This window comes from Setaria italica, chromosome IX (assembly GCF_000263155.2).
Source record: "Setaria italica strain Yugu1 chromosome IX, Setaria_italica_v2.0, whole genome shotgun sequence".
NCBI classification, from domain to species: domain Eukaryota; kingdom Viridiplantae; phylum Streptophyta; class Magnoliopsida; order Poales; family Poaceae; genus Setaria; species Setaria italica.
In genome coordinates this window covers 24,224,675-24,241,128 of record NC_028458.1, presented here as the reverse complement: position 1 = coordinate 24,241,128, position 16,454 = coordinate 24,224,675, and the positions used below count along the sequence as shown (strand labels likewise).

Below are 16,454 nucleotides of genomic sequence, written 5' to 3'. Positions count from 1 at the left end.
GGTAGTCAGAGTAGTCATCCGAGTAGTCGAAGGACCCTTCTGCCATTTGTTCAAGGGTAATCAGTAGTCGATTGAGTTGCGCAGAGTCTTGGTGTTTCCGTGGTTTCTAATCCGATGATTTGGGTTGTTGCACTTTTCAAATCGCATGTTGTGCATGTATCTTATGTTTCCTTCAACTCATACATATGCATTGTCGTGTAGACAATCCGCTAGTGGACGGTCTCTACGAGTTGGTGGCCGTGTCCGAGAGTAAGTAGCTCGAAGCCTCTTCAAAGGAAGCGCCGCAAGGACTGTACCAGAGTACGGAAGAGCCCAAGGCTGATTCCGAAGGCAAGTCCCAAAGCATAACCCCTAATTTCAAAACTACCATGTCTTATGAGTAGTAATTTTTACTGCATTAAGTTCTACCCCTAATTTCAAAACTGCCATGTCTTATGAGTAGTAATTTTTACTGCATTAAGTTCTAGGAGTTGAATGAAACCTTAGTTGCATGATCCCTAGGATTCCCAGGCTCAAATACTAGTATGTGCAGGACGAGTAGTGCCATGCTTAAATCAGGAGTGATAAAAGTCAAGTGATCTCCTATCACTCGCGAGACATAGGACCTCTCGGTTCAGGGAAAAACTACTTGAAACTGGAATTAAAAGATGGAAGAATTGGAGACCGGGCGGAGATAGAAAGAAAAGAAAGTATGGAGTGTTGGTTACACTCCGGCCGTGTCGATTAAGGCTCGTTCGTTGTGGCCGTGCTGATCAAGTTTGAACTGTACTATGCACCTGCCGGAAGGAAGAGATAGTTGAAACTGGTAAAGCCTAGTACCTTATTGCGCGATAGTAGTTTGAGTTCGTCCTGATCCCTATTCGTGTACTGGTATGTAACTCATGGCAGGCCCTGGGAGGTACCGGTAGGGATTAGTACTCGAGGGGCGCAGGGGTTCTCAAATGCCCTCATTCTTTAAGGGAATCATTTGTCATATGTTGCTCGACGGGGCAAGTCATATGCCGGGTGTATAGGTCCACCTTGCAAGGTTATAAATCGAATCGATTTGCCGCCGCTCTCAGTTAAGAGAGCCTTGATCTCTTCATCACATCGTAGTAAGAAGTGGAAACATGCTCTGTTAAATTGTTATCTCACTACTTGTTTACCTTACCTCGGAAAAGTTTTGCAAAGTTGCTCACCTACAGTAATCTAGTTCAACTATAAATGGAGGTTAACACTTGAAAGTAAGGATCCACCCTTAGTTGTTTTTTGTTGGCAAAACAAGCCCCCCATCTAAAAGCCTTGCATACTAGAAGTCGGCTAAGTATAGTCCATGATCGGTTAAGTCTTGCTAAGTATTAGTCTACTCAGCCTTGCTTGTTGATGTTTTTCAAGGCTTAGTGCTGACTTATTTGAGCTAGTTGCTGATCAACCCTGGGACGGCCGTCCTCTACCCGAGGGGTGGTCAGTCGAGTGGTCTTCAGACTCGGCGTAAGAGTACTCGGGTGAAGGAGTACTCGGACGGATGACAGCGGACGGGCTACCCATGTCACTATGTACTTGTTGTCATCGTATCACTTAGACTTCCGCTGTAGCTATTTTATTTCCAACTCTGATTTGTAATCCGCTGCGAACTTCAAACTTGTTCCAAAACTTGTGTGTACTTATTAGGTACTCGGTTAATGAGTACTCTACGATGTTATCAAATGTTCTGTTGTATCATCTGTTCTCACCGTCGCGTGAGCTCTGTGCATATGGGTTCGATTGAAGGGATCGGTGGTAGAATCGGGCTTGACCCGACGAACTGTCAGATTACACCGTTTTAAGTGCACGTTGACCCGACTAGTTGTTTCAAGGATGGTTAAGTGCACTTAAGCCGGTTTAATTTGGACGGTTCCGCTACATTGCAGCTCGTATCGATTTGGTTTTCAGAAATAATGATTTATCTCTTTTATGCATGTTGTTTCTAGTGAAGCATATATGTTGCGGTTTTAATCTCTATTGCATCGTGAGGAATTGAAGGAAACTATATGTTCAACAAGCAAAATGTTGGAGATTATCACTTTGGATATCTTTACTAAGAATGGATGGAAAAGCAATAATAGACTTTGCTTTTGATTAATTCCTTTTGTATGCTTACATCTTTTCTATTTTTTATCACCTTTTGAGCTGAGAATGTTGTAAAAATTTAGCTATGTTGTTATGTTGTAGAGGTCAGAAACATTTCCATTTTCTAAAAAGAAAAATGTGGATAGAATTTAATCGTATTTGAAATCCTCCACTTTTCCCATGAACTTCCTACGAGCAGGTCAGTAAAGAGTGTTAGCCTTTAGATCGTTCAGTTCGGATCATGTTTTTTCATGTATGGATTTGTGTAGCCAGACCAAGTTATAGGCATGCTCATTGTTTCATGGTTCAGTTTTCAAATACGTTTCTCAAATTACACACAAGTTTCAATTGTTCCCAGAATATTTCAACATCTCATTAACTCACTTTGAACAAATTTTAACATAGTACCATCCATGTTTCAAGCACCATTATAAATCATGGAAGCTTTCAATCCATGTTTCTAGTGTTACAAGTACATGATGTGACCACAGATGGTACAGATGACGCAAGGAAACACACATTTTGACGACAAAATATCAGGATTCCAAGAAACCGACAAGTTCAAATCGGAAAGTAAAGTTTCTCCTGTTGACAAGAATGGCTATTATTTATTTCCAGTGTTACAAGAGAACTCATGTAATGTAGCACGTGTTACATCCAACAAACAAGGTTGTCCAGAGTCTTCCCGGGCGCCATTGAGTGGAAAACTCGAAGATGCTATTACATGGACCAGCAACAAGCCAACAAAACATTCATAGGCTAAAAAAACTATGAAAACTGGACTGCTCAACAAAAAAAAACCTACAGATGTACACTCGCATAAATGGAGCTTACAATGTTATACAAGATGAAACTGCTCCCAATAAATTAGCAGGTGAATAACATACCCCTATTCGCTCTAAATAAAACCATTATCACCTGCAGTATCAGTTTGTATACGTCATCACTGCTCAAACATTGCGTATCCTCCTTGCTGTCACTTAGGCCATATGGGCCTACCATGTAACGGTGTGTGCACGTAAAGGAGACATTTTATGAACGATCTTCTTCATGTGTATGATTTGGGACCTCTCCTTGATTGTCCAGTGGCATATACTGTGCCATAATAGCTCTGATCTCAGAGTCCATGTAAGACTGAAAGATCAAACAAACAAATGGAATTCAGATGATGTTAGTGAGCAAAAACTAGTACAAGCATACATGGTAGTTGGAGCAACTTTACAGTACCCTAAATCATCATTAGTAGAATGTTTTATCAATTAATGTATGAATGACAATTCAACAGCCAACAAAATATTTTAGCATACTGGCAACAGAAAACAAGTTACTGCTCTATTGACCATTCAGTTGGAAACTAAAAGGCACAAAATCAGCACATAAAGCTGCCACATATCATATGCCCGTTAACTAGGAACCTCTGGTTAGAAATGTGTGTGGGATAAGTAATACTCCATCCATCCCAATTTGTAGGTCGTTTTGGCATTTCTAGATTCATAGCTTGTACTATGTATCTAGACATAGTGTATATGTGCATAGCAAAAGCTATGAACCGAGAAATGCCAAAACAACCTACAATTTGGGATGGAGGGAGTACCTCATTTCATAGTATTGAAGAATGCAGCATGTACCAGGTCTCAAATCACAATATCTGATTTACAAATTAATGGATGCAGCATTTCTGCCTTGTTTTCAGAATAGTTTTATAAACTGACGGATAACTCCACTAGTTCTCAATCTTCCAGGGTTGACAACCAACACGCGGGTGGGAAAAGGTAAAACGTATTTAGTGTCACACAGAAAATAAATTGCTGAATTTGCAACTGAGCTTTCCAGAAAACAGTAATTCCAAGGAGTGCCTTATCACAGCCACATACAACGATGCATGTATAAGTATAACAAGCAAAGAGTGGCACATGTTACATGGACACATGGTAAAGTCAAAGTGAATAAAATTGCTGCAGACCAACAAGAATGTGAATCACAAACAAGTACCAACATGAGAAATCTGTTTTGCTGGCCATAGGTTTTACTTCCATCTCTATGTTTTAGATGCCATAAGTCAAATCTTAACTGATAGTTAAATAGCACAAATTTATAGATCAAGTTGATCAAAGATGTACTTATTTTGCATGTAAATTAGAATAGTTGGATCATGTCTACACATAACAGCACAAACCCAAGCTTGTGCAAGTATTTCAGAAATGGAATCTATTTAATGAAATAGAGTTACTCCTAAGTCAGTAACAGGCTCAAAGGTAGCAAAATTGTTCATCATTAAACAAGGTCACAATGAAACTGTATGAATGTAGCAAAATTGTTCATTGTTAAACAAGGTCACAATGAAACTGTATGAATGAAAGAAAGGTTATGCATGTGCTAGCTTACCCTCAGTCTGTATTTGTATACAATATAACTTCCCGCTGCCACAACAACGATAACTATCAAGATACCCCACACTGCAGCCCATGCTGCTTTAGCCTGAACTGCTGTCTTGCCTACAGATTAACCAACCATATAATAGTTAATTGATCCTCTAAAAGATCACTGAAAAAAACATCAGTTAAGTTGGAAATTACTTATGCACGTGTCATGCTCTCTGATGTATAAAAGGTCACCGCTGCAAGTGCAGTCATAGCCACCCCATGTATCTCTGCAGTTGCATTCAGGGCACTGACAAGCTTTTCTCTCCTTGCACTCATTAATATCTGCAAAGGTAAAGTAAAAGAAATATGGTTTAAGGCATGATGTATATTCTGCACTGCACTAAACATCTACGTCATTGCCAAATAAATACTACCACCAGTCCAAAATGGATGTATAGCAAGTTGATTTACAGTGCAGATATTTCGCCATTTTGGTTTCCCAAGCTAAAATGTTGCACCCAATGCCCCTACAGCCCTACAGATAGCTTGTTGCTAGTGCTAATTAGATAGATGATTTTACAAGGAAAAAAGGGCATTGTTTCCTCATTCCATGATAAGGGAATTAAACAAGTACATAATATTGCAGATTTTTTTTTGAAAGAACACAAATCTGATGTTGCAGATATTTGAAACAAGACAAGTCAAATACTTAATAAGTATATATCTATCAAAGCATACTTCCTAGTTTTGTGCATATATTTACAAAGGCTAATAACTGTGAGATCAAATCATATACTGTCACTAGCACAACAACGAAATAACTTTTAACATCATAGAAATAAATCTCATTAGAACCATAAGAGAGGGAGGAAAAAGTGGATGCTGAGGCAACTCATAGTATTAGACACAGCACCTTCACATTTTTTAACACCATCCCCTCGGAAACCAGCTGGGCACTGGCATTTCCCATCTCCAGATTCCTGGAAACATTTTTTAAAAAAAACTTTAGTAAAAAAAACAACAGATCAATATTCAGTAGCAAGTCCTACACCTACCTGACAAGCAGAGAATGTTTTCCCATTACGAGTTTCATGCCAACATCCTCCATGGTTTATCAAGCATTTTCCTGGTCCGGCAGCTGCAAGTAACATAGATAACCAATATAAACTTCTCCTATACAAACTGTCTAACTGGCCTGTGCATGTTTCAGTGCGTGGTAAAAGGGATGCATATTCCATAATTAAAAGAAGGAAACTGCATATAAGCTGTGCAAGTTCATAATACCAAAACATAATTCAATACCAGAATCACAATGATAAAAACTGTCACTGCTCAATAGCTCAATAGACCATTAGCACAAAATAAATATTTTGTGAACCTAATCAATAGTGCAATGAAAGTTTTGTTATCGGTGCTGGGTCCTCCATTTGACCTGTTTATATGAACCACTTGTTGAGCATGGACTTAAACCATGCAGATTTGACTATCTGGATACACTAAAGAAAATGAAGCTACCAAGTGGGACAGACACTTCCAAATGCAAACACTTTTCTGCCTCCTTCACTTCTCATTGCATCACTTCTCACTACATCTTTACATGTACAGAAAAAAGGGCTACCTTATTGCACCTGGCACAACTAATCTCTACAATCGAGGGGTTTTGATTAGCTGGCTAATTATTAGTTTCCATATTGATATACTCCATTCCCTACTTCAATCTATCTCTTTGATCATTTTTTTGGAGAACCCTCTATTAAATGGATGAACTTATGCATGAGAAAATTCTCTTAAGTCATTGTTTTCTCTCAACTTGCCCGTACTCCTCTTCAAGTCACTAACATCCAGCTTCCCTCCTATAAAATTACTCCATTATGATATACAGTACATAACAGGCAGAGTGCAACATCTCATCAATAGTGTTTTAGCAGATTTAGGTGTCCTATTTGATGATGGTTTACCATAATACCATCCCAAAGAAAACAATTCCTCCATAGTTCTTGGGTATTCAAAGATAACACAATTTTACGCTGGAAGCTTATTGTTTCAAAATGCCAATTCCTATATGCAAGTTGTTAATATAGCTGATACCAAGGTTATAATGCCAAACAAGTCAAAGTTAGGTGTCAGAAATGAGAACGGAAGATATTACGTTCACAATTGCTGTAGCCATCGCCTTTGAACTGTACGCCATTGAACGTGGGGCATTCACACACTCGGCCACGGAAGGTGTCCTGGATAAGAATTGACATCAAAGTGAGAAAATCGAAGAATTATTCAGACAGCAAAGTCAATAAATATCTTCTAGTTATCCACACGTACCCTGCAGGCCGTTACATTAGCAGCTTTGTCTTGCCAGCAACCTCCATTGTCATTCAGACACTCATTAGTTTCTATATCTGTTTTGAAACAGCTCAAGAATCAGTAGCTAACACATAATAAGACCTACACAGTGTACATTTGGGTGTTGAATAATATATTGTTCTTACCATCACTCAGGCAAACATTTGGTTCAGTAGTTTCCTCAAAACCAGCACAAATAGCTTTGAGGACAGCTTTCCTCTCAAGCTTCCCTGTATCCTTTTCCAGGTTAAAATCATACAGGGTGAATGTAAGCTTGTAATAGTTCCTGTGAAATATTTACCTCGATATTGCCGGTTGTTCACAACAAGAGTAGGCAATATAGTAACATCTCCTCTTGAACCTTTCCCAATCTACAGAACATAACAGCAGAAGTTAACCCATATATAATTAATGATGGTAAATGTTCAGTGAAAATAGTCTGCACTGACTGCTCACAAAACAAACTCTACGTTGCTTTAGTTTTCTAATAAAAGCTCCACAACAAACTATGTAATATACTAAGTCATTTCACCTGAGCATCTTGCTCCATTTTAAGCAACGGGTGATCAGAATCAGCATTTGGGTCTCCCATGCACTTATCAACCTTCTTCACATCCAGACCTGTTTCAGGTGTAAAAACATTAAAGCAGTTACATTTATACTGAAATAGCAGGCCATTATATCTACAAGTTAAATGTCGGATGACATATCGTGCTATGAACGTGTACATTAGTACACTAATTTAAGTGTGCAGTAAACAGGGATTAGCAGTTAAAAACTTAAAACCAAGATTAAGAAGTATACATACAATGTGGATTCTTCAGTAAGGGAAGAAAGAACAGAACCAACCTAGTGATTTGATGACAGTTTCAGCACATTTTTTGTTGTACTTCTTCTCCTTCATTGGGCACCTAATGTGAAAATCAGTGACATAGTCCCACCAGACCCATGGTTTCTTATTTTCATTTGCAACTTTAAACACACATAACTGTCTGAGGTTCTCTACCACCACATCCTTTCCTTCATAGCCTGTGCTAAAATCTTGTTCTGGATCAGGTGCGCAGTATCTCCCATGGTTTATGCATTGGGACTTGCATTGTTTACTGATCACAAATGCTTGAGGGCAGTACCAAGTAATATAATGGGGTGTGAACTGACTATAGCCGCCTTTCTCAAGTAGTTGAGCAGCTCCTTTAAATTCCTTTAGAAAATTCATCAGCATATCACATTTAGGTCCACATTCATCATTGCTGTTTGTCCATAACTCATACTCAACACGGTCATCAGGATGTGGAACAGCCTCCCTCCAATCAAGATTCACATTAACCATTTCTCCATCTTTAACAGCCTTCTTCAACTGCTCACCAAATTTTTTATCTATTAATGCAGAAGGAATGGTTATGTTCTGTATATACTTTGCAGCCTCATCATCTTCCCGAGGTAAATCCATTGTTATCAATGGTTCATCCTTGTCATCAACTACAAGTACAGCAGAGGCACCAGCATTTTGCGCATTCCAAACCTTTTTCGCAAATAGGCAATCTGGAAAAACATATATGGAGGACAACTAGATTATCATGATGAGGAAATAAAACATTAAACATATATGGGGAGCATAGACTACAATATTATGACCAATAATGTCACTTCCACAATCAAAGTTGCACATCACATATATTTGAATATAAAGGAGAAGAAATCATCATGATCAGTACAATATCTGAAAAGAGAAGTATATGAGTATATCACTACCCAACCATTCAAACCTACCAAGATATAAAAAAATTAAGAGAGGGAGAGGGAGGGGCAAACCCATGTGGCCATGTGCCTATTTAATAAGTTACTAAGAACGATCAAAACAGCAGCTAATGCAGTTGGAAAGCTAGATAAGATCAGAGTCAAACATATCAAATTTTCTACACAATAAGAAACTAGTGCCAAAATAAGCCAGAGAATCAATAATTACTAGTAAGCTATTTTTCCCGACGGATTCATGCACAGTTATCCATTGAGTTAAGTTGGCATCCTAAAATAACCAATGTACCACAAGAACGCCAATTCAGCAATACAGATTGCAGCACTCTTCACATCATCGTTGAGTTTACTCAGTAGCAGCATAAACCCCATACAGATTGACCCGATCAGCTGAAACCACCAATTAGGCGTTGTACTTACAGGATCCCATATTCAACAGGCAATGCATGGATCCACCGATTTATTTGTTTAATAACAAAATGGGGAGAATAAAAACCGGATTTGGTATTACTATTTATAGCTGTGCTCACTTGGTTGCCAGATAGACTACTAGAACATGCTAAACTAGCCACCACCTTTTACACCTCGTTACAGGCAAAAGCAATAAATTGATTGATTGATTTGCAGCTAAGTCGCAATCTCCCCCGCTCCATGTCTCAAAGCACTACTACTACACAACAAAGCGCATGGCGCGACGACAGGAAAATCGAGAGATCGGGGACGCTCACCCCCGCGGTCGACGAGGAGGAAGGTGGGCATCGCGCCAGGCTTGGCGCGGAAGGGGTGCTTGCCGTCGAAATCGTCGCAGGCGTTGGAGTTGTCCTTGGGGTAGACGACGGCGCCCGCCATGCTCCCGCCGTACTGCGGGATACCGAAGTTGCCGATGGCGCTGTCGCGGCGCCCCCGCAGCGACGTTGGTGACGTGACCATCAGGCTGTTCTTCTCCACCACGAAGCGCGCCTCCACCACCACCGCCGCGGCGGTGAGCAGCGCCAGCAGCAGTAGTGGCAGCGGCCGCCGAAACCCTAGCGCGCCCATCGCGTGCGAGCTCCGGCGGCGCGGCGAGGGTTTAGATCGGAAGCGAAGCTCAACGGAATCGAAGCCGAAGCAGTTTTTTCTTTTCTTTTTCTCTCTCTTTAATGCCCCACTGCTATCCCTATCTCTCTCGTACTAGCTCTCAGCTCGTGGCTCGCGTGGTGGAGCAGCGCGAGTGGTGTGAGTGCTGGGTGCGTGCACCGTGCACTAGGTCTTCGTGGCACGTCTCACTGACATGAGAAGCCGGCTCTCGGGTACGGCGTGGTAGGCCTGTACACCGGGTGCAGAAAAACGATTGAGTCAGAAACAGTATCCCGCTGGTACGCTGACATGTGGGCGCTTGGTCGGTCGCCCTACCGGTCAGTGAGCGGCGATCACATGGTCGCGGTCCTAGGTCGTGGCGTGGATTCGCGAGTCACTGGCGACTTCGCGTGGTGGTCGCATGGTAATCTGACGGATGGCCGGAACGGCCTGGAACGCAGCTCAATCCGGACGGATTGAAACGGCCGAAATGAATACAACCCAACAATTTTTGTTCGGTTGATCAGCCCGGAACCGAACTTGGGTCGGTTCGGTTTCACTCCTTCACTCCGAGGCTCGGAAGCAATCCCCACCTCCAACCCTCCGAACGAATCCTCACGAGACGACGGGCGGCGGCACGAGCTAGCAGCGCGTGAGGCGACGAGGTGGCGGCGCGAGGTGGCGGCGTGGCGGCGCAGCACAGCCCGGAAGGAGACCCTCTCTGCCACCTTCTCACCGGTAAGGCGCCGCCCTATCTTCCTTCCCCTCTCCTGTCCTCGTATTCTTATTCTTGATGTTGCCGAGTTGAGATCCGTAGCGAGTTCTTGATGGCCGCGCTTGGGTGGCTCAAGAATCGGCTGGAGGAGGAGTCCCTGCCTACGGAGGAGTGGGAGTGGCGCGGTGACGCCATGGGGCTGAGCGCCGGCGTGGAGTAGATGGAGGCAGCCGTCTTCTCGCGGTTGTGCGAGTCCCTGGAGGGGCTCTGCACGTAGTAGATGGGGCGCGTGCGCGGCGGGGAGCGCGGGGACGGCACCAGGCTCGAGTCCGTCTTGGTGTGCGACATCTTGCCTGATTTCTGATGCTACAGCCTGGCTGGAAGAGCTGCAGTAATGGCCTGGCGTCCCCTTCTTTGGATTGTCACTAAGATATCCATTTACTTTGGTCTTATCTATTTCATAATTTTGTGTCCAATCTAAGGCAGAAAAATATAACTGGTGGAAACATTTCAATTTAGTAACAATATGCAAAAGTTACTAGATCCTAATCAAGTGTTGGTAGAACAAAACCGTATCAAACTGGGTTTATACCTGTTCGAACTGTTATTATGCATCTTGGATGTTGGATACGCTACTGCAAGTTAATCATGCTTTTATATTATTGTTGAATTAAATCTTGCTATCTTTTAGCACATTTGATTCTTTTACCAGTTCGTTGTTGAGGTACACAGAGCCTCGTTGTGATTCAGTTCGTTGTTGAGGTACATAGAGTGGTTGTGATTGCAAATTTGAACCATGCTCAGAGACATGCCATTTTCTATGTGATTACCAGTTAGTTAGACAGCCTAAGATATGGTTTACATCAGTAAATATAAAATTAAGTTTTTAAGAGTAATACACTAGTGAGAAATATAATTAGTTTAGGTTATTGAATAACTATCATATTGACAGTAGCAGTACCATTCTATGTGATGTGACGACTTTTTCCATTAGACAGTAGCAGCACCATCCACCATCATCATGTCATAACTGTCCTTCTATGTGATGTGCTGACTTTTTCTTGTTACTTATAGATCCCACCAGTACCATTAAGAGTTGGGGAAGGTGAACCACCCCCTTCTTGGAATCCGGTACCAACTCCAATAGGTACATAATTCTATCTATGTTTAAGTCTATTCCAATGAGTAATTTTTTCTATTGCAATGAGTAAAATTGCCATGACAACCTGTATAGTATTCTCGTTCCTGGAGTACTTTGTTTAGAAACAAGTGGTCAAATTTTGAGTGGTTATATATGAAACCGAAAATGGATACTAGGCCTATGAGAGAAGTATAGTAAGTGTTTATTTGTTTTAAACTAGAAGACTTGAAAAAAGTGAGGCCTTAATGTAACAATTCCTATTCTGATTTTCTTACTTTAGTGTAACAAAAATAACATTTAAAGAATCATTATACAATTGGAGCTCAAGTTACTTTTGATTGATGGTAATTTTTGTCTTGTAAGGTGTCCTGGACCCCATGTTTGTGCTATACTGCTATTCGAAGATAATCCTCTTGGTGATATTGTCAAGTTCATGCTCCTTCTTTGAGTTCGTTATGCCAATTGAATTGGAGTAAATATTACCTGGCAGTTATATTAACCTCTTGGCTCCTAAGTGAAACTATGCAAGTGCTGCATATTTTCTCGAACACTCGTGCTGCAACTTTACACATGGATGGCTTTTATTTTTTTGTTACTGCAGTTAGGAGATAAGGCAGCTATATGCTTTGAACCGAAGTAATATAAGAACTAATATTATCGATATTGCATTATCTGATAGTCGTCTCATTTCACTATTATGACTGTAGCATGAGTTCATTCTTTTCTTCTACTTACATCCATAGTGCCAAATTAGTCCAGCCTTCAAGGGTGTTACCATTTCACCATGTTTATATCTTACACCCTAGATTGGTTTGCTTTGGCCACCTGCGAAGAGTTTTAATTTGACTTTGTTAGGCTAGGTTAGCATATAGTATCATTTATATGCTTCTATCTGACTATAAATTTATATGCTTTAGTTCTGCAATGAATATCTCATTGAGAGATCATATTAGAAAGAGGAGGGAGGAAGAAGATGATGACATGATGATGTTTCTATTCCCTGCCTTATATCTGATGGGTTCTGCTAGAGAAGGAGGAGTAAAGAAGAAACGTCATACATCAGAAGAAACAAGAGAGGTTAAGGTTCGTCGACTCCTTGAGGGACATATCAAGAACTGTCAAGTTACATTTAGGATGGAACCCCACATCTTCAAAGAGTTGGCGACTTATCTTAGAAGGAAAAGACTCGTTGTTGATACAAGGATTACGGTGGAGGAGAAGTTGGGTTTCTTCCTATACATGTTAAGTCGCAACGCCTCATATGAGGATCCTGCAGTGACCTTTGGGCACAGCAACGACACCGTCCATCGTCACATCAACCACTTCTTCAAGAAGGTCATTCCCACACTTTCTCATCGTTTCCTCCAGTCCCCCGATCCTAATCAAGTGCATCCGAAAATCCAAGATAATCCTAGATTCTATCCATTCTTCAAGAATTGTCTTGGTGCCATTGATGGAACTCATATCCCCGTTTCCATATCCCCTGAGAAGCATTCTCCTTTTAGGAATAGAAAGGGCACACTAAGCATTAATGTGATGGTGGCATGTGATTTTGATCTCAACATCACTTTTATTTATAGTAGATGGGAGGGATCAGCTACAGATTCCAGAGTGCTAAGATCGGCTATGAGCAAGGGCTTCCAGGTACCTCCAGGCAAATTCTATCCGGTTGATAGAGGGTATGCAAATACTCCATCTTTCCTCGCTCCATATCGAGAGGTTCGATACCATTTGAAAGAATTTGGAGCTGGACATCGAAGACCACAAAACTCAAAGGAGCTCTTCAACCACTGCCACGCACTACTGAGGAACCATGTCGAAAGGACTTTGGGAGTGCTTAAGAAGCGCTTCCCCATTCTCAAAGTTGCCACATTCCTACGTTAGAAAATCAAGTGAAAAATACCTATAGCTGCATCCATCTTCCACAATCTAATCCGATTACTTCATGGAGACGAGGAATGGTTGGATCATCAGCCGGATAATATTGATCCAACACACTTTGTTTCTTTACCCAATGGCGATCAAAACAATGACTCAGGCACTGCACAAGGCAATGCTTTGAGAGATACCATCGTCCAAGAAATGTGGGTTCAGTACCAGCAACATGTAAATTAGTTTTCATGAATTAATAAGCTTGTATCATGAATAAGTTGATGAATAAGTTAATAAGCTTGTATCATGAATAAGTTTTTTCTTTTGAAAAGTGATGGTTGGAAAAGGCTCCCCAAAGCTCAATGTGATTGCAAGGGGGTCGCCAAAGTTGAGTAGTTTCCTGCCTACAACAAGTGCTATAAAAAAAGAAGTCTTCTCCTACATGCAGTGGGGCAAAGAGGAGTGGAGGTACGGTGTTTAATGTTTCTTCATGCTTTCTTGTCAATTTTGTATTATTGATGCTATGAAATTTCTGTTACTAATGCTTGACCATTGTTTATGTAGGAAAACAAAGAGCGGACTGGAACCCAACTTTTGAGAAATCACTTGTTGAAATTCTGCATGAGTATAAAGATAGTGGCTATAGAAGTGACAACGGTTGGAACACTGAAGGGTGGAACAAGATGGTGAAGGAGTTCCATCTGAGAAACAAGTCTGTCTCATACACAAAGGCACAAATTCAAGATAAATAATGTCAGCTTAAGAGAGGCTACAAGATGCTCAAAGCGGCAAGAATGCAAAGTGGGTCAAAATGGAATGAGCAACGAAATATGGTTGAAGGATCAGCCTCAATGTGGGAGAACCTCGTAGTGGTAAGTTAATTTCTTGAAGTAATTCTATGGATAACCTCATAGTGATAACTTTGTATTTGATCATTGTTTTTTTTTCAAATATGCAGACTTTCCCCAAAATCAAGAAGTTTCAAAACAACAAGGCAAGCTTTCCACTTTTTGATGCTTTGGGAGAACTCTATGATGGTAAGTTTTGTATAGTAAGCTCTTTCCTATTTCTCTATGATGTAAAATAGGTGCTTGTCCTATTTCTCTGAATGCATTGTGCCAAATATAGGTCATCTGGCTGAAGGGACATACAATTTCACTTCTATTGAGTCAGAACGTGTGGAAGAGCCCCTTCAACAAATTGATGTTGTAGAGGAAGAAGCTGAGGAAGAAGCCCTACAGGAAATTCATGAGATACGTGATGAAGAGGATGAAGAAAAGGATGCAGGAGATAAAGAAGAGGAGGCAAGAAGTGGACAACGAAGAATGGCTGCATCAAGAAAGAAACCAGAAAAGGAAGGACAAAAGCCTAGAAAGAGTGCAAAAATTGAAGCTATGATGGAGAGATTCCTTGAAATGAGGACAAAGCAAGCAGATGATGAAGCTCAACAGCTAGCAAGAGAAAATGAGGCAAGAGATAAGGAGGTTGCTAAAGGTAATGAATACTCCATCAAAAGGTGCATATCGATTATCAACACAATGGAAGTGACTAAACAGGAAAAGGCCAAATCTTATGCAATCTTCACCAAGAGCAAAGAAAACAGAGAGACTTTTATTTGTGCTAGTGAAGAAGATGAAGAATCCGCTTTGATTTGGCTTAGGAATGAGATGGCCTAGCAGGTATGTTATGAGTTATAGCTCTTTTGTGGCTTCCTTTACTATGTGTACGTTCTACACTGCACGAAGTCACCATCCTTTTGCTATTTGATTATTATTGGCGTTGATGTTCAAGGAACTAGCTTTAGGAAACCACAATAGTTGATCTCTACTCAATCTTTTTGCATATCTTCTATATTGAGTTCTTGTCATTCACTTTGCTGAACACTGAACAGAGTCATTCATTTTGTTAAACTGTGTCCATGTCATTCAGTGTAGGAATGGAATTGAGTTCCGTCCTTCAGTTCACTAGCATTTACTGATAGCGATAGCTACAGATCTAGAGATGCATCTGTGGAAATGAAATTTTTATTCTAATGTTTGTGCTCTTAATGTTATTACGTTCAGTGCATAACTGCTTGTCATTCTTGTTGTAAGGAAGAAAACTCATGTTGTTTCTTGTCATTCTTTGGCAATTTGCTGCTACGCTTCGCTTAAAGATCATTTTTTTCTTGGAACTGCAAATTTGTGTCTGTCCTACTGCTTGGGCTGGATCTTCAGAATGAGAACGAGCTGGATGCACATTTCTTTCTTTCTTTCTTTCTTTCTTTTTAGCTCAAGCTTCATTTTCTGTAGCATAATAGTTTTGTTTGTCATCAGTACTGTTTGGGAGACTAGATTTCTAATTGCTAGAATTGCTTATCAAATTTAACTTGCACAACATGATTATGAAGAAGTGAGAATAATAGGTTTGTGTTTGTTCCTATCAGAGAAGTGAGCTAAACTTGATTTAGAAGAGTGTAGTCATGACTATGCTCATGCCTCTTTCTATGCGTCTGCTACATATAGTTAATTGTAGGCAAACAAAATTTTCAATTCTATTGGAAATAAGTAGGAATAAACTGACAACTAATTTTATAATTCACCTCTATCAAAGGAGGCACAAGCTTAGTCTTGCATACACTGTTCTAAATCAAGTCCATTTTCTTTGAGCTATATTTAAGGAGGCAGCTTGTCCATTTCTGTTTTCATGGATCGAGATTCTTTTCTGTTCCCCCAATTACGACAATGAACCATAGCCCCCTTTTTGTCTAGCTATGGTGATATGTTAATGCTATATGTTTAATTTTCAGGACCTTCTAGATGATGTTAGGATTGCTCAAGAGAAGAAACTTGAAGAACTAAAGAGGTAGTAGGAGGTTCCAGTTTCACTGCCTCTTCAGACCTCCTACTGCCTCTTCAAGACGCTCGTGTAATGTTTGTCATCTTGAAGACCTGATAATGTTAGGACTTTATTTTATCTTGATCAAGACTTAAAGGATGTTACTTTTTTTTTTCATCAAGGCTTTATTTTTGTTTGCTACTTCTCCCTCATTTGAGGCCTAAAAAGGATGTTGCTACTTTTTGTTTGCTACCTGTCAAACAAGTGTTTTCATTTCTGACCAAAACGAACGGCTATAAAAGGACCA

At 40.5% G+C, this 16,454-nt stretch overlaps 2 protein-coding genes across 6 annotated transcripts; one reads left to right on the top strand and one right to left on the bottom strand.

Annotated features, from left to right (window-relative positions):
* Nucleotides 1-2,648: 2,648 nt before the first annotated feature.
* LOC101785368 (vacuolar-sorting receptor 3) lies at nucleotides 2,649-9,691 on the bottom strand. The gene is made up of 12 exons (XM_004983206.3): nucleotides 9,275-9,691; nucleotides 7,641-8,333; nucleotides 7,324-7,412; nucleotides 7,093-7,162; nucleotides 6,938-7,021; nucleotides 6,771-6,847; nucleotides 6,601-6,682; nucleotides 5,507-5,589; nucleotides 5,365-5,431; nucleotides 4,665-4,793; nucleotides 4,474-4,583; nucleotides 2,649-3,222 (listed from the first exon to the last, which is right to left on the bottom strand). The coding sequence occupies exons 1-12, from the start codon at nucleotides 9,582-9,584 to the stop codon at nucleotides 3,121-3,123; spliced, it is 1,896 nt and encodes a 631-aa protein (XP_004983263.1). The 5' UTR covers nucleotides 9,585-9,691; the 3' UTR covers nucleotides 2,649-3,120.
* A 606-nt stretch (nucleotides 9,692-10,297) lies between these two features.
* Nucleotides 10,298-16,454, top strand: LOC105913562 (VID27-like protein). Of its 5 annotated transcripts, XM_022822865.1 has the most exons (7): nucleotides 10,375-10,708; nucleotides 11,392-11,464; nucleotides 13,663-13,798; nucleotides 13,895-14,202; nucleotides 14,289-14,367; nucleotides 14,459-15,009; nucleotides 16,119-16,454. In XM_022822865.1, exons 4-6 carry the CDS (start codon nucleotides 14,107-14,109, stop codon nucleotides 15,004-15,006), a joined length of 723 nt encoding a protein of 240 aa, XP_022678600.1. In that variant the 5' UTR covers nucleotides 10,375-10,708; nucleotides 11,392-11,464; nucleotides 13,663-13,798; nucleotides 13,895-14,106; the 3' UTR covers nucleotides 15,007-15,009; nucleotides 16,119-16,454. The 5 variants fall into 5 exon arrangements, 1 of the variants encoding a protein (XP_022678600.1); XR_002675668.1 differs by lacking the exons at nucleotides 14,289-14,367; nucleotides 14,459-15,009; nucleotides 16,119-16,454 and adding an exon at nucleotides 10,312-10,340 and having other exon boundaries at nucleotides 10,420-10,708; nucleotides 11,392-13,798; nucleotides 13,895-14,152; XR_002675667.1 differs by lacking the exons at nucleotides 14,289-14,367; nucleotides 14,459-15,009; nucleotides 16,119-16,454 and adding an exon at nucleotides 10,318-10,340 and having other exon boundaries at nucleotides 10,412-10,708; nucleotides 11,392-13,798; nucleotides 13,895-14,152.